This window comes from Equus przewalskii, chromosome 5 (assembly GCF_037783145.1).
Source record: "Equus przewalskii isolate Varuska chromosome 5, EquPr2, whole genome shotgun sequence".
Taxonomy (NCBI): Eukaryota; Metazoa; Chordata; class Mammalia; order Perissodactyla; family Equidae; genus Equus; species Equus przewalskii.
In genome coordinates, this window is record NC_091835.1 from 59,129,011 (window position 1) to 59,148,046 (window position 19,036).

The 19,036-nt window shown below is 35.1% G+C and overlaps 1 protein-coding gene across 1 annotated transcript in view; it reads right to left on the reverse strand.

Annotated features, from left to right (window-relative positions):
* Positions 1 to 19,036, reverse strand: part of CPNE8 (copine 8) — a 209,178-nt gene that overhangs the window by 28,661 nt on the left and 161,481 nt on the right. The window contains exons 15-16 of the mRNA XM_008520156.2: positions 14,636 to 14,817; positions 7,806 to 7,933 (exon numbers count right to left, since the gene is read on the reverse strand). Of these exons, the coding sequence (XP_008518378.1) occupies positions 7,806 to 7,933; positions 14,636 to 14,817 (310 nt within the window). The remainder of the gene's footprint in view (positions 1 to 7,805; positions 7,934 to 14,635; positions 14,818 to 19,036) is intronic.

The window sequence follows — 19,036 nt, forward strand, 5'->3', positions numbered from 1 at the left end:
ATCAAATTTTTTCTATTGTTTTTCTATTCTCTATTTAATTTATTTCTGCTCTGTATTATTTCCTTCCTTCTGGTAACTTGTGCGTAGTTTGCTCTTCTTTTTCAAGTTCCTTGAGGTGTAAAGTTGGGTTATTTGAGATTTTTCCTCTTTTTAAAAATGTGGTGTTTATCACTATAAACTTCTCTCTTAGTACTGCTTTTGCTGTATCCCATAAGTTTTGGCGTGTCGTGTTTTCATTTTCATTTGTCTCAAGACATTTTCTAATTTCCCTTTTGATTTCTTTTTTGACCCAATGTTAATTTTCATTTGTCAGTTTTCCTGATTTCTTTTGGTTATTGATTTCTAGTTTTTTTCCATTGTGGCCAGAAAAGATACTTGGAATGACTTCAATCTTCTTAAATTTGTTAAGACTTGTTTTATAACCTAGCATGAGATCTATCCTAGAGAATGTTCCAAGTGCACTTGAAAAGAATGCATATTGCACTGCTGTTCAGTGGAATGTTCTGTATACATCTGTTAGGTCCAGTTGGTCTATAGTGTGGCTCAAGTTTGGTATTTCCCTATTGATTTTCTATCTGGATGATCTATCCATTATTGAAAGTGGGGTATTGATGTCTTCTAATATTATTGTATTGCTGTCTATTTCTCCCTTCAGAAACGTCAACTTTTGCTTTACGTATTTAAGTGCTTTGATGTTGGGTGCATTCATATTTATAATTATTGTATCTTCCTGTTGAACTGACCCTTTAAAAAGTTTTATTCTTGGGGGCTGGCCCCGTGGCCGAGTGGTTAAGTTCGCGCGCTCCGCTGCAGGCGGCCCAGTGTTTCGTTGGTTCAAATCCTGGGCGCGGACATGGCACTGCTCATCAAACCACGCTGAGGCAGCGTCCCACATACCACAACTAGAGGAACCCACAACGAAGAATATACAACTACGTACCAGGGGCTTTGGGGAGAAAAAGGAAAAAATAAAATCTTTAAAAAAAAAAAAGTTTTATTCTTTTTAATAAAAGTTGTATATATTTAGGGGCCAGTCTAGTGGCGTAGTAGTTAAGTCTGTGCATTCTGCTTTGGTGGCCCAGGGTTCACAGGTTTGGATCCCAGGCATGGACCTAGCATGACTTGTCAAGCCATGTTGTGGCACCATCCCACATAAAATAAAGGAAGATTGGCAACAGATGTTAGCTCAGGGCCAATCTTCCTCACCAAAAAAAAAAAAAAAAAAAAAAAAATTGTATACAATTAAGGAGTACAACATGAAGATTTGACATACATAATGAAATGATTACTACAGTCAAACTAATCAATATTCATCTCCTCACATAGCATATATTTTTTTGTGTGATGAGAGCACCTGAAATTTACTGTTAGTAAATTTCCAGTATTCAATACAGTATTAACTATAGTCATCATTCAATAAATCTCTAGATTATTCACCCTACATAATGCAACTTTATACCCTTTGACCAACCTTTCCCCATTTCCCCTACCTCACTGCTCCTTATAACCATCATTCTACTCTCTGCTTCAACGTATTTAACTTTTAAAAATTCCACATATAATTGAGATTATGCAGGGTTTTTTCTTTTGGTGTCTAGCTCATTTCACCTAACGTAACATACTCCCGGTTCATCCATGTTGTTGCAAATAGTAGGATCTTCTTTTATAAGGCTGAATAATATAAATATCACATAAATTGACCCTTTTTATCATTATGTAATGACCTTCTTTGTCCCATGTGACAGTTTTTGACTTAAAGTCTATTTTGTCTAAGTATAGCCACTTCTGCCTGCTCTCTTTTGGTTATCATTTGCATGAATAACTTTGTTTCACTTCTTCATCTTCAGCTTATGCATGTCCTTAAATCTAAGTTAAGCCTCTTCTAGACAACACATAGTTAGGTCTTGTTTTTTAATCCATTCAGCCACTCTATGTCTTGAGTGGTGAGTTTAATCCATTTACATTTTGGTTTTCTTTTGATTCATCAGGAAGTATACCTAAGAGAAGAAGAGAATATATTCATACTACCAAGAGAAGTAGGGATGGAACCTGAAGCAGATATAGTAAACTGGGAATTTCTCTAAAGTTTGTTGTTTGATCTTAAAAATTCATAGACATTTTTCATTTTACTTTATAATAAATATGTGCTTGTATTAATGCTTTATATTTCTTAACTCTGAGGAAAATTAATGCTGTAGAAAGATACATGAGTTTATTGTATGGCTCTCACTATCGTTAGACACACTAATTTGAAAATAAATTACATTTGACATAAGAACTATTCAATCCATTTTAGTCTTGATCACCATCAGCACCATAAATTAATCTTTTTAAATTATTCATTGCTCCTATGGCATTTGCTCTACACATTGGCATATCATTGCACTTTGCACGTAAATCAAAATTTCAAACAAAAGTATATTTGGTACAACTATTTCTTCTAATTTAGCGTATTTTAAAAGTGTGATATATTTATGATAAAATAATTAAAATGCTACAGAAATGTATGAAGGAGAAAACAGAGGCTGATCACATTTCAACCCTTCTTCAAGGAGGTAACACTGATATATAACTTGCAGATTCAAATTATGTTTTAAAGGTACTGAAGAAGCTTACTTCTTAAAGGAACCTAATGATAAATGTTTTTGTAAATTGCATAATTAAAACACATTACTAAAAGCCCGCCAACTGTCTTTTTTCCAATATGGGCAATCTATAATTTATATTTTAATATCACTATGACAAATCTGAGGGAGAAGTTAACTTTGTCAGAATTTTAGAATTCAAGCACATTTCTTTGGAGTCTTTGTCAAATAAGTTTCTGGGGTTGTTTCTATAAAAGTTCATAAAAGGTTGGCTCAGATTTATGGAATATTCTTTCAGCTCATTATTAGTTCACAAGAATAGAGAGGGCGACAAGACGAGATAAGAAACTGACTAAGGAATGTTTTACTTAAGTAGTTTAATTTTGACATACACAATGAATGAAATCTTCTTAATAATAAATGAAGGGATCCATTTAAATATTTCAATACAAAGTAATTTTTATGTTACTAAATTGCTACTCAAACTACTTTTGTCAGTGTAATGAAGTGATCAACTGTATACACGATAGGTAGTTTTCTTGCACTTTCTTTTGTGTGTCTTTACCTCTGGAGCTGAGATAAAAAGGCTTAAGTATTCAAGGCATCATAACAAAGTGATTTGGAATCAGATTATTCTGTTTGGAATTTTAGCTCCACCACAAATGGCCACTCTACATATTTATTTCATCATCAGTAAAGTAGGAATAATAACACTACTGTTACCTCTAAGAGTTGTTGATGATTAAAAATAATCCATGTCATAGCACTGAGCATATTGCCTAAGATAAATCATAGGCTAAATAATGATTATGGTTTTGATTTTATTATTATTAATCATACAGATAGAAGAGACAAAATATAACACATCATTTAGATTAATTTTAAAAGTTAGTTATAGAAATTCTAAAATAAAGAAATGTTATCTCCTGAAAAATGAAAATTAATTTTAGCTCATTATCTGGATCCTGGAACTTTCTTAAGATCAGAAAAAAAAAAACGAAAAAAATACAAAAGTCTAGCCAATAGTTAGAAATTGACAGATCCCTCTTAAAAACTGAAATGTGACAGCCTCAAAACAAGTAACTGGTTAGGCACAGCAAAGAAATGATTAATAGTTAAGAAACAAGGAATATCGCTTAAGTGAAAAAAATAGTGAAATTTTCAAGATAGCCTGAAAAGATAATTGACATTTTCATTGGTGTACTACTTTTATTTTTGAAGTAATAAGCAGATAAAATATACCAACAAAATGTATTTCAAATAACTTGAAATTACTGAGGTAGAATTTTAGATGAAAAAAAATCTTTGAAAAAGTGATCTCAACAGGAATATAAAAATTATAATTGCCATATTCAAGAGTAAACCTAGATCAGTCAGGGGATGAGTAAACCTCTCTTTTAGTCAAACCACTTAATCATAAACACATGACTCACTTAACATTTTTTTCCAACTGTAATTAATCAATGAGATTTAAACAGAGTGTTGTAGAAATTACGTATATTATTAGTTTATATAAGGAAGGATCTGAAAGTATTTCTCTGATTTTAAATTTGTTTTCTACTTACAGCATAATGGTAATACCCTTCTCTTTTGGTGCCTGTTGTAGTGGTTACTCTTATGTGCCAAGGTGGCTAGGCTATGATATCCAGTTATTTAGTCAAATGCTGATCAAGGTGGTGTTGTGACCACATTTTGTAGGTATAGTTAACGTCTACAATTGGATAACTAAGTAAATGAGATTATCTTTGATAACGTGGGTGAGCTTCATCCAGTCAGTTGAGGGCCTTAACAAAAACTAGTTTCTCAGAGAAAAAAGAATTCTGACTCAAGACTAACAATATCAAATCCTGCCTGAGTTTCCAACCTGCCAGCTTGCCTTACAAATTTCTGACTTACCAGCCCCTACCATCACATGAGCCAATTCTTTAAAATAAATCTATCTATATATCTATATTTATATATCCTATTGGTTCTGTTTCTCTGGAAAACCCTGACTGACATAGTAGGTATCAATCACAATCACACTTTCCACAGGTCGTTAGGGTTGACTAGGCATTAGCATTAATATTATAACCTCGCTTATTAAAATGTATGGGGTACAGAAAATTCGATTGAAAAAACAGGTGTGGATTTCTTGGTACATGCAAAGTATTGTGCATTATATTCTTAGATACATATGCTTAAGTCAAAATTCCTGTCTTTAATGTAGAAAAGATCTAGATGTAACAATGGAGTAAGAGCAAATTAGTAAGTGCTGTGATAGAAGTAGACATGGAATGACACCATAGACCAGAAGAAGTAGCAAGTCTCTACGACTGAAGTGCAGTACATTTGGGAGAATGTGGAGGGAAATGAGGTTGGATGAGTGGGTGGTAGTTGGATATTGGAAGTTCTTGAATACCAAACTAAAGTGTTTGGGCTTAAATTTGTGACAAGGCATCAACGGATGTTGAGCAGGATTTTCTACATCACTTGAAAGGCTGTTCCCCTACAGCTCTGTGAATCAAGGACTGGAAAAGCAGGAAATTAGAGGAAAGGGGTTGGAAAGGCTCAGAATAGCACATAAAACCTTCAAGTTTCATAAAGTTGACGCCTTGGGTCTTGGCTATTTCACAATATTGTTCTCTCATTAATATTTTCTCAAAAGTCAATAGTCTTACCACATAGATTTCAGTTCTAAAAATGAGCATGTGCTTAAAATTATTATTCTTAAAAAGAAAAACAATAAGTATTCTTCAAAATGTTTGTAGAAAACTATTATAAATAACTAAGCTTTTACCAATATAGAAAACACACTTTTTAAGGGGAAAAAATTCAAGCAAATAAAAAAATATGAACATGTATTTGCTTTTGACTTTGCAAAAAGTAAGTTTTAATAACAAATATCTTAACATTGACAGAATCCATTTATTAGATACCTGTTGAGTACTTACCTCCTATACATGGGCATGGTGAAGTACCGTTGAAATGCAGTTAAGAGTCACAAAATGCACAAGGAGTTTATATAAATAGAGGTCATACGCACTGTAACTAAGGCACTTCTTTTAATTTAGAAACAAATAATAGCTTGTCTTTTAGTTGATAAATTTCTTGGATGATAATTTTGGGTCAGATACAAATTCCCTATCTTAATAAAAGCTTGGAAATAAAATTAAACATAACTCAAAGATAAAAGAAAGGAGAAAGGCATTTCTTATATAGACTCACAATAAGAGATATTCAAATTGTATTGGAAGGACAAGATGATCACCAAAAAAGCCATATCTTACTGTGTTTCTTATTTTTTCTCATTAAAAAAATAATAGTACAGAATTATTAGATCATGAATTATTTTCAAGTAGTCTAGAGGTGTTAGTTGGCAACTACCTCTATATTTGAGAATTTTAAAAAGCTGGACAAAACATAAAAAATGGTAATAGAAGAGTGTGGAGTGTGTAGTTTTAAATGGTGTCTAGAAATGCACCTAGAAATTTTATCTAAAAACATAACTTTTACAGTAGAGATGTACCAAGACAAAAAATAGCAAATTAATTGGTATGCATTGATAAGAACATTTATAATAATTAGCATGAGTTCACACAAAATAAGCCCTATCATTTTTCTCTTTTTATAAAAAACAGTGATCTGTATGTTAGTATGTGAGAGAGAGTGAGAGCCAACTATAATTTATCTTACACTAATATTATTTGACAGCCATCAAAAAACTAGGAAAATAGAATACAGGTAACACTACTAATATAGGCTAATGCAAAAGGCTAGGATGTGTTTTTCAAACTACAAGTAATGACCCATTACTGGATTCAGAAATCAATTTGTGGGTCAAGACCTGCATTAGAAAAAGGAATTGAAAATAACAGAACACCTTAGAAATAAAGAGAAAATATGAGATAAGGATAAATATAATTTCATAAATAATCTTTTTCTAGTTATGTGTGCACAGAGTTGAGACATAAAATTCATAGCTTAGTACAGATTGTGGATGAAATTATTTGAAAAACCTGAGCTAAAGGGTCACACTCAGAGAATGATCATCAATGTATCACTGTCAACCCGAGGTGGATTTCCACAGGAGACTTCCACTGGGGTCAGCTCCGGGTGCAGGGGTATTTTAGCATCTTGTCCATGTCCCAGATAATGAAAAGTAGAACACATTTAAGTTGTTGATGATGTCCAATAGGGAGACAGTAAAGTACCAGAACCTTCAAACAGAGAACTGAGGTTTCATACTGCCTGTGTACATTGATAAACTGATCCAAATGCCGTATTTCTTCACGTTCTGGCTACATATTCAGAAGAAGATGAGATACAAGAGCGATGGTTTTTTGATTATCTAAAATAAGGCAGGGTTTCATAGCATTTGCAACTAGGTCAAGCCAAGCTTTCAGAGATTTTTAAAGTGATGTCTAATTTATTTATGCTCCAATGAAAAAAATAAGTAAGCATATACAGATTTTTACACCTTAAAGTTTTTTCAGAACACGTATTTGGAGTCATAAGCAATTATATTCTGATCTCAATACTATGTACTATATACAGGTAGAGCTCTGGGAATTTCTAAAATTAGCTATTACATTAGTTTCAGAGAGGTTAAAATAATGTGCCCTATATATCACTGAAAGTCTTCAGTCATCTTCCTGGAATTCAGTCTTTTAATATCTCTGTGCTACTATGGAATGTAATATTAGACGTAAATGATTTACACAGCTGAGATCATGATCAATCTTGTTATTGCTCTCATAGGTGCCTTTTCAGAAAAAAATTCACATTTTCCATGGTTGAACAAATACAGGTCTTAACATAATCCAGTGTATGTTTCTTCACTTGAGAGGTTTTTTGGTGAGGAAGAATGGCCCTGAGCTAACATCTGTGCCAATCTTCCTCTGTTTTGTATGTGGATCGCCACCACAGCCTGGCTTGACCAGTGGAGTAGGTCACTGCCCGGGATTTGAACCTGTGAACACAGGCAACCAAAGCGGAACAAACTGAACTTAACCACTATGCCATTGGGCCGGCCCCTTTGCTTGAGATTTTGATGTAAAAGTTCTTAGCAAAGTATCATGATAGTTCAATGGAGAGTCTTTCTACTGTATATCTTTTTCCTCACTTTCTTGGAGGTGAATTAGAAGAAAACTTTCATCTGTGGAGTCACGCTAGCAATAATGTTACGATTTCACTGTGGCCTGGTACACTAGAATAAATATCTTGTTTACTTCCACTTACCTTGCTACATGATTAATTACAGGAGCAAAGTTGGTTGGCCCATACAGTTGCACGGATTTCAGACTCCTATAATAAGCCTCCATGACCCCCTCAATGCCATCACAGTAGGGGTTTTGAGGGTTCCCATTCTGTAGAAAGTTACAGGCAAAAAACAGCAAAAAATTTAATAGTGTCTAAAGATCAACTGAAAAAGAGAATAATACACATTGATATCCATACAGTTTTTGGAAGAACACTCATTTATATATTTATAATAGCAAAAAGTTAAATAAATAAATAAAGTGGTCAACAATAGATTGCAATATATTACATAGATTGTGACATGTTGATATAATGTGCAATCATTAAAAAAGGATACTCTTCCCAAAAAGGACAGGAGAAAATTCTAAGTAATCTTGAGAAGCTGAATACCACCACAACACTTTATAATTAATACTGTTTTAATTTTACAAAGGTCTGTGTACACATAGATATGAACATATGAAAATCCTGAAAAGAAGTAAACAAAATATTAACAGTGGTTACCTCTCGGTGGTTATATAATTGGTGACTTTTATTTCATTCTTTAAACTATTCTATATTTTCCATGTTTTCTGCAGTGATATGTATTAAAATCAGGAAAAAAAATAAATGCTATCAATTCAAACAATTTTACCTTATAGAAGCAAAAATGTAAAATATCTGCCACATGCATATTTTCACACCTCAGTTGATAACCCCAACTAGAGAAGTGGCAGAGGGAATGTAATTTGGTGTGAGAAATACCAAGGCAAGCTAAAAGGAAAAAAATCAAAGGAACATATCCACGTTGTTCAAGGGAAACGGAGCTTGCTACCAAGGGGATTCCTATCCTGGAGATGGCATCCTTAAGGGTAACTTTAAAGCTGAAGACCTAGGCTAGATTTTTGTACCTTGAATCCTTTGTTATTATTGGGTTTAATCCTTCTAGTTCAGATTCCACAAATAACACAAACGGGCAGTGTATTATCTATTGCTACGTAGCAAATTATCCCCAAAGTTAGCAGCTTAAAACATTTATTATCTCACCCATTTTTGGGGTGTCAGGAATCCAGGAGCAGCTTAGCCTGGTGGTTCTTGCTCAGGATCTCTCTAGAGCTTGTAGTCAAGATGCTAACCTAGGCTGCAGTCATCTGAAAGCTTGACCAAAGTTGGAGGATCGGCTTCCAAGTCTCACTTAAACGGCTGCTGCCAGGGGACCAACATGAACTCTGCATAGAGCTGCTTGAGTGTTCTCACAACATGGCAGCTAACTTGCACTGAAGGAGCAATCCAAGAGAGAGAGCAAGGAGGAGGCCCCAATGCCTTTTATGAACCAGTCTCATAAGTCGCATACCATTACTTCTACTTTAATCTATTTGCTAGAAATCAGTCACTAAGTACAGTCCACACTTAAGGGAAAGGGAATCAGGCTGCCCCTCTGGAAGAGGGGGGATATACAAAAATGTGTAGATATATTTTAAAACACTAAGGATTGTTAACATAATTAACAATCATTTTAGCATGTATGTTTTCACCTGAACAATCACAAGTGACTGGCAATTTATAATTAAGTTTGTCAAGTTCTATACACAAAGCATTATATTAAAATATTTATTCACATTATGTAATTTTTAGAACAATCCTAAAAAAGTAGATAAAGTACTATCATTATCTCCACTTTACAGATGAAGAAACTGAGGCACTGAGAGCTTAGATATTGTGCCCAAAGTCACACACCACCAGTGAGAAAGCTACAATTGGAACCCACGGAGTCTAATTCCAAAGCCCCATGTCTTCACCACCACCAGGCCACCACGTTATGAAATCCTAAGCATTTTGAAAGACCGGAATTTTAGAAAACTAAGCCAGAAGTTATCAACTACTTCAATGTTTTCATTTGTGAGAGAGGGATTTATACCCGCTTTTTCCTTTTAATTTTGTCTTTTCTTCAAACTTTTTATTAATTAACCCTCACATAAATTTTTTAAAACATAAAAATAATAAAAGAACTCTTTGTATTGCAAAATTGGTTACATCAATTGACTGAAATTAAAATGTAAAAGTTTAACATTTAACATAAAGCAGTTTATGGTTGGTTTTGATGTTAATCTGAACTGACCTATTTACCTTCTTTTAAATAAAATTTTACAATGTTCTTTTCCCTTGATAAAGTATGAAGCTAATTAAAATTAAAACTCATTATTGATTTTGGGCAAATAAAAATGTATTATATATCTGCCTTAAGGGAACAATTACAAACCAGGGTAGTTCTGAGCTAGTTTTTGATCATTTTAACATTTGGACTGGGAGTTTCCATCTCTATAAGACTGTATATCTCCTCTATTCCTCTAGAATTGAGATTACAACAAGGTCACCATTTTTCTCACCACGTCATTTATCTTAGTGGAAAGATATTCATTAGATATTCTATTCATCATTGTGGAATATTTAAAGCACTGATTTCTGCCTTAGTCCTAATTCCGTAATAAATTGTTCTAGGATTTCCTCACATGCCTTGGATGATAAGAATGCTTTATCACATAAAATTATACATTCTTTCAAATACATGCTTTGTATTACATCAGGATTCTTTTCAATCATTTACAACTATTAAAATGAGATTTTCCTCTTAATGGCAAAGTTGTAACGAGTTATAAATAGATTTTTAAGTCTTTCTAAAAACTAATTTCTTAAAATAATTATGCAGGAAATTACTTTTTGCTTGTTAAAACAAATTAAAATAGGCTTATGTGTGGATCTAGTACACAAGTAAAACACAAGATGTTTTTGAAAGTAAGTGCCTTCCATTTTCTTGTTTATTAATGAAGAGGGCAATGGATGCCCTATATTTTCCTCTTAATCAACAACCTTTCCCATTTATCAAATACTGATTGTTAATTTCTAGAACACATAGAAGGTCTAAAGAACAGAATTTAAAATGAATGAGCAATGACCCCACCACGCAGATGTAAGTGGGAAACGTCCAGCTCTCCTCATTTTTCTCTCCATCTGGCTCCCTGGGGGATTGTACCAGGGATTTAGATTCAGTTTTGGGAGAGAAGCCTATCGTCCCTGTCACTGCTTACAGCCTGTAACACTTTTCAGCAGAGCTAACAGGCCGACAAAATGCTGAAGAGAAGCTGTGAGGAGCTGTTGCCTTAATCTTTGAAATGTATCTGTTACTGCCCAGAGATTGCTTACTGTGGGGAAAAGCTGAGAGACGTCTCCCTTTTATTCAATAAATAAACATCTATTGAGCTTCTGTTTTATGCATACAGTGCTAAAGACCCTTGGTTACCAAATTGCTAGCATCTAGTTGGAAGAAAAGGCATGCACGTGCATATTAAATTGTACAGATTTCTATAAATGCCAAAATAAGTGAAAAGTATGCAAGTGCTTTTAGATATTTAGTGGGAGAAACCACTTGGACAGATGCAGCATTTCTCTACTGATGGATGCAGAAGACCTTCTTTTAAGGGTCACTGGCCACATGCCCACTAGAAATACCTCCTCTAAAGCCCTCCACTATGTATGGTGTTTTTAGTGATAACACCACCAAAAGGAGCATCAAGAATCACAATGAGAGGAGAGCAGTGACTTACTCTTTTCACAACCAGAAGTGCTAAAGTGGTGATTCCAGGACCTTTTCCCTTTCCTTTTCCATTTTCTTTTCTGTTCCTACTCTATCTGTCCTTATACATCCTTCACATGAAAAGCTGGGGTTTTCCTGATACCGTTTTGATTGAGCAAAGCTCAATTTCAACATTTGCTCTAGCCCAAAACTCAACAACCAGGATTTAATTTTTTAAAAGGCCTCCCTTGCTATCTAAAAGATTGTTTGAACTTGGTGTGAAAAATAAATTAATAGTTGTGAATATATATCACAAATTCTCATCATGGAAGTATGAGGGTTTGTTAACATTAGGTAGTACATTAATTGCCAGATTGACATGGGACTGAAGTTTGCATATTTGCCATTTTCGGCACCTATAGAAATGTGTATTACACTTATTTAGGAGGAGGTTAACACAGAACACTTGAGCAGAAATCAAATCAAATACTGTCTCATTGAAGACCTAGTTAACCCTTATCTGTCTTACTTAACCAAGAAAACAAAAGTGCTTTGAAAAAAATTAAAATAATATAATCTTTAGGTAATATTAAATTTGAGGCATTATCATCACTATCATCATCGTTTTCATCATCAACTTGGGAGACTACTTTTCATAAATTTAAAAGGGTAAGATCTCTATCCTAAAACTACTTGAGTTGAGTTCAAAGAATTGTTTAAGATGCAAATAATTAAAAAAAAATTCTTCCTTACCAGTAGATATTTGCATAGGTTTGGTTAAAAGGAATGAATGTGGAAGTAAGAAAAGCAGAGAAGGCGAGGATTAGAGGGAGACAAAAAGGAAAAAAAAAATCATACATGAGGGTAAGAAGAAACTTATGGAAGGAAAATTAATAAACCTCCTTTAGTTTAACATAATCATTCCTTTTCTTAGGCTTTAAAATAGCTCATGACCTTTTTCCTGAGGTATTTAAGAGTGAGGATCACATGAGTGATTTTCATGGTCTTGTAAGTTTCTGAGAGATTTTAATTCTCTAAGACACAACAAAATCCCAACAGATATTTATTTTTATATGACATTGGGAGTGTGGCATGTGGGTTCTCTTATGGAAGAAAGAATTAAACCCTTCAGCAGCCTTTCCTGAAACTGTACGGGTGATGAAATAGAAAAGCAAGTATAGGGGCCGGCCCCATGGCCGAGTGGTTAAGTTCTAGCGCTCCGCTGTGGTGGCCCAGGGTTTCACTGGTTCGGATCCTGGGCGTGGACATGGCACCGCTCGTCAGGCCACGTAGAGGCAGCATCGCACATGCCACAACTAGAAGGACCTGCAACTAAGATATACAGCTATGTACCAGGGGATTGGGGGGAGATAAAGCAGGAAAAAAAAAACAAAGAAAGAAAAGCAAGTATAGAAATAAAAATGCAAAAATACTGCTCTTAAAATACATTTAAGGAAGATGAAATCTAATCACTTAAAAGCTTCTGGAAGTGCGTGTGTGTGTATATATATATATATGTATACGCATATACATCATGATGTTAATAAAGCACATTTTGGAGAGGGAGCATTGCAGGTACTTTTATAAAATGTGGTTTGGTGGTGGTTAGGAGAATGGATTTTAAAATAAGATTGATCTGGGTTCAAGTCCCATGGAACCCTGGCTGACCTCTGGGCCTCTGAGCTGAGGCATATAATTCCTGAGTGCACACTTCTTTCTGTAGTCACATGAGTGGCACTTGCCAGACTGGTGAATGTGATAGCCATGATATGTCTACCACGCAGGGATTTTATGAAGATTACAGAAGGAAACAAGTGTAAAGTACTGAGCTCGATACTCAGTAATTACTCAATAAACAGTTGATATTTTTGTCTATCTTGCTTGCAGAACTTAAAAAACAAATCCCTATAATGACCACACATTGCTTTCGTAATAATAAAAACAACAAACAAAGACCTAAAAAGTATTGGTGATAGGACAGTTTACCTTTTACAACATAGAGGGTAGGCTAGGGAGGCATTTCTATTAGGAAAAGCTAAATTTTTTCCAAAATGATAGCTAATCATTCCCCTTATTTTTATCAGAAGGTATAAGCAAGACTAAGGCTGCCTGGGGCTACAAGCATTATCTGTGTGGAGTTTATTTTGAAGGTAGACTGCAGCACACTGCTTATCTGTAACCATACATTATGGAAGTAGACCTATGTAAATTAAACATTAACTAGAGAAATATTTATTTCATTCACATCCATTCCATTATATTGAATCATAATTAATTATAGCCATAAGTGTTGCTTCACATTTGAAAAAATTCATTCCAGCTGTAACTAGTCCTTTAAATTTGAAATATCGTTTTAGAAGATGGTAGGTTATGGACAGCCACACATTCTTTGATACGCCTCCCATTGAGAGGTGAAGGTTACTTCCCCTACCTTGAAACTGGACTGGCCTTAGTGACTCACTTGACGAAGAGAATGTGGCAGAAGCAGCATTCTGGGATTTGCCAGGCTATGGTATAAAGAACTCGGTAGCCTCTGTCCCCGCCTTTTAGAATACTCACTCTGGGGAAGCTGGCTGCCATGCCAGCAATCTGACTACCATGAGACCACCATATTGTGATGAAGCCCATGAAAACCACGTGGACAGGTTGTATGTAGAATGAGGGGGAGATGTCCAGGCAACCCAGCTATTTCAGCTATCTCAGCTCGGGCATCAGACCTGAGCAAAGAAGCCATATTAGAGGACATGCTAGTGTCCCAGAAGACAAGGACATCGAGAAGAACTGAGGTATTCAACTGACAGCCAGAATGAAGCCCAGATAAATGGCTCCAGTCAAACAATTCCAGCCACCTGTAGCCAATCAAGCCATCCCAGGTGAGGCCCCAGACATTCGGAAGAAACGCACCATCCCCCATTGTATTCTGCTCAAATTTCTAACCCACAAATCACGAACATAATTGAATGGTGTTGGTTTACGCCTGGAGGTTTTAGGGAGGTTTGTTAGGCAGTAATAGATAATAATAAGAGATCTCCTTTTTATAAATCAGAGGTACTTTAAGTAGATTTATTGCTAATCTATTTAGCTGTCTTTTTTTCCCATTAATATCACACTCCTAAATCAATCATTTACCAGTATTGAGCTGAGTCTACAGTCAAAAAACCTTGCTACATGACTGACTAAAGCATAAGCAGCCAACCAATATTCAAAGATCTGACAGGTTATTTTTTCAAAATATCAAACCCTTGTGATATATTCTTACCAAAGCAAACTCATGAGATATCCTTCCATCTGGAGGCAGTTTTGCACCAAAACCTAAAGCTGGGAACATTTTATCACTGTCATAATCTTGAACGATTTCTCCCACCGCTTTCAGCGCCATACCATAGGCATTCAGTTGGTAAGGATTCATGTAGTGGAGAGAAGTGGGCTGGGCAGGATTGCCTGATGACAGAAAAAACATTCCACACATGAGAGATCATGCTAAGGATGTACTCTTTTCGACAACATTTTTCTTAATATCTACTTCAGAATGAAATATTTAAAATTATGCTTTTCTGCCTACATTCACAGTGTATCAAACAGTTTCTTTCTGGATGGATATTAACAGAGAAATATTTGTTACATTCTATCAGACTCACAGAAAGTTTCCCAAAGATAAACCAAAGCATATGCAGATATTTAAAGAAATTATTCCTCACTGTCAATGCCACAGGCTATTCTTGAGTTTCGGTTCCAGAAGAAGTACAAAAGACTTCGTTAATCTTATTTTATTGTCATCTTTATTTTTTCAAAAAATGTGACTTTAGCTTGAATCTATATGCCTATAATCAGAGGACCCAAACGATTTAATGGACTTCAATAAGTATGAGGCCTTCCTCAAATTGTATCACAAACATAAATTGGATATTTGAGAAATATCACAACTTACTGAAAAAAGAAGAGCACAGTGATTTTCAAATTCAAGCTGTTTAAATGTCTAGATCTGAAAAATTATTTAGTTTCTCACTAGACATTAAGCTAGGAAGCAGAGGTCTCAAAGTTGAGTCTTGCCATTTGCAGGACAAAATCTATAAACTGCCTGCAATAAATCCTACCACAGTGTTTACTGGGAGCACCAATGAGATTATACGTGCGGAAATGACTAAAAATAATAAAGTACCATAGAAATGTAAGGTTTAACTGCTACAGTTATTATTGTCTGGGTCATCCACAAGGTTCTGAATTTTCAATATGCTTATACTATGTAGGATGCTGCATTAGAATAGAGATGAATTTGAGAGAAAGTAATATATGTGCTATCACTCAGACACATTGAGATTCACATTGAGTTGCCCTAATCACCAGCACAAAGGCAGCCTGAAAGTCCATTTATTTCTTAAGTGAAAATGGAAAGTTAAATGGGACTTGCAACAGCACATAATGCTCAATTCTACATTAAAACACTGCCTGGAGAAGGAAAGCCTCAGGGCATAGTTCTTTTCTGATTAGGAAAAACAATAATAATAAGCGCTTGAGATTGAAAGAGAAACAAAATAAAGGAGAGATCTCCCCTTGGTTTATAATACATATAATTAAACCCAGCACATTTTTGGTCTAAAAATAATTTATTGTGTAAATGCATTTATATTTCCAAAGGGTTACCAGCATCCAAGGGCTGGTTCCACATGACACAATTTCTAAAAAAGTGTCTTCTGACCAAGAAGGTCTTAACGTGCCCCTCAGCTTGACTAAACTGTAGAAAGTTTTCTCCTGACTATAGGCCCCTGACATCCCTTTTCTTCGAGCATTTACTTTAGAAAACTTGCAATTGTAAATCCTTTGAGATGTATCTCAAATCTTCTACAACCCAGGAATGTCTAGGACCTGGGAGCCCTCCCTTTGAAATGTCATCATCAAGAATAATAGCACTCCTATCTCCCAGGCTCTGTGGGAGGGTAGGAACTGAACCTCATTAAATGCTAATTAGGGAACACAGATGGCGTGAACACACAGACCAATCTCCCCTCTACTGTCCCCCAGGACTTTTTCACTAATTGACCACAGCACTTCAAAACCCTCTCCCCTTTTGTTTTGGAGGAGTTGAGTGCAATATCTCTCTTGAATTGCTATAGCTTCGATCTCTATTGCAATAGTACTGAATACTGTCTTCCTCGCCTATTTAATTTCTCTGGTGCAATTTTTCTTTGACATTTCCTTCTAAAGCAGGGATTTTGCCACTTGGTCAAAAGCCCATTGGAGCCACAGATAAGCAAAACCATCACTTGACTAAGCGGTTATTTAACACAACTCTCAAATATAAGAAGAGTTGTTACCTAACGGATTACAATATGGCAACTAACTCTATTTCACTAAGAAAACCATAACTTAATGTTAAAGTAAAAATGCCACTAATACCCCAGCATGTCTAAACATCTTAGCCTATCATGCATAGCAGGGCCTCATCTTACCCATTCGAAGATGTTGCCTAGCTCTTTCCAGCATCTTCATCCAGACCAGTCTCTTCACTGTACCACTAATGGCATCTTCCTTCCCAACTCTACCTGTCAAGTTGCCACCCTGTCCCGAAATTCACTTTCTTCTCCTCCAGCTTATGTCTCACACGCACCAGACAACCCTCCTTGTTTGTGCCAGCCCTTAGCGTCCTTCCTCTCCTACTATCAAGGCTCTTGAGTTCTGCATCACAAAATCTGGCAACTAAAAAACTGCCAAATTCATAGTCAATTCCTTGAATCTGGGACCATGTTTGTACCACCTCTGTCTCTGCAACAATACATATGAAGAATGACCTTGTAGTAGGTTGATAATGTTGCGGCCCAGTGAATAATAATTATTATTATAATAGCAGGGAATCTAGCATGTATTGAACACCTTACTTCATATCTCACTTAATCTGTTTTCAACAAGCTTATGACATGGATACTTTTATTATACCCATTTTTTAGATTAAATAACTTGCTCAAATCACACAGCAATAATTGGTAAACTAGAATATGATCTAGTCAGTCAGATTCTATAGTCCTTACTCATAACTATAATTCTTTACTTAAGGATTTTGTAATATTTTAAATCCTGAATATTATCAAACTATATCTGATTTTGTTTTAGAGGTACACTATGCCTTTGTAAAAAATCACATGAATAGATTCTTTTTTAAAAAGCTTTATTGAGATATAATTCACATAACTTACAATTCACCCATTTAAAATGTACAGTTCAATGACTTTTGGTATATTCACAGATACGTATAACAATCACTACAGCCAACTTTAGAACATTTTCATCACCTCAAAAAGAAACCCCATACTTATGAACTATCACTCCCTTATCACTCCATCTGCCCCAGCCCTAAATGATGACTAATCTACTTTCCGTCTCTATTAATTTGCCTATTCTGGACATTTCACATGAATAGAATCACATAATATGTGGTCTTTAGTGACTAGCTTCTTTCACTTAGCATAACGATTTCAAGGTTCATCTATGTTATAGCATGTGTCAGCACTTCATAGTTTATTCTTGTTTATTGCTGAATAGCATTCCACCACTGTATGAATATACCATATTTTGTTCATCCATTTATCAGTTGATGGACGTTTGGGTTGCTTCTACAATTTAGCTATTGTGCTGCGATAAACATTTTGTGTATACGTTTCTGTATGGACCTATGTTTTCGCCTCTCTTGCGTATCTATCTAGGAGTGGAATTGCTGGTCATACGGTAACTCTATGTTTAACAACTTGAGGAGTTGCCAAAGTTTTTTCCAAAGTGGCTACACCATTTTACATTCTCACCAGCAGTGTATGAAGGTTATAATTTCTCCACATCCTCACGCACACTTGCTGTTATCGGACTTTTGGATTATAGCCATCCTAGTGGGTGTGAAATAGTATCTCATGATGGTTTTGATCTGCATTTCCTGATGCCTAAGTATGCCAAGTACCTTTTCATGTGCTTATTGGTCATTTGTATTTCTTCTTTGAAAAAGTGTCTATTCCGTTTTTTACTTGGATTATTTGTCTTCTTATTGAGTTAACAGAGTTCTTTATACATTCTAGATATGTCCCCTATGAGATATATGATTTGCTAATATTTTTTTCCCATTCTGAGGTTTGTCCTTTCACTTTGTTAATAGTGCCCTGTGAAGCATAAAAGGTTTAATTTTGATGGAGTTCAATTTATCTGTTTCCTTCTTTTGTTGCTCATGTTTTTGGTGTCATTTCTAAGAATTAATTGCCAAACCCAAGGTTATGAAGATGTATCCTTGTTTTCTTCAAAGAGTTTTATTATTTTAGCCCTTACTTTTAGGTCTTTGATCTATTTCACATGAACTTTGTATATGATGTGAGGTAAGGGTCCAACTTTATTCTTTTGCATATGGCTTTCTAGTTGTCCCAGCACCATTTGTTGAAAAGACTATTCTATCCCCATTGAATTGTCTTGCCACCCTTCTCAAAATTAGTTAAGCTTAGACACATAGGTTTATTTCTGGAATCTCAATCCTACTTTATTGATCCAAATATCTATCTTTAAGCCAGCATCACACTGTCTTCATTACTGCTGCTTTGTAATAAGTTTCAAAAATGGGAGGTGTGACTCTTCTTACTTTGTTCTTTTTTTTCAAGTCTGCTTTGGCTCTTCTGGGTCCTTTGAAATTCCATAT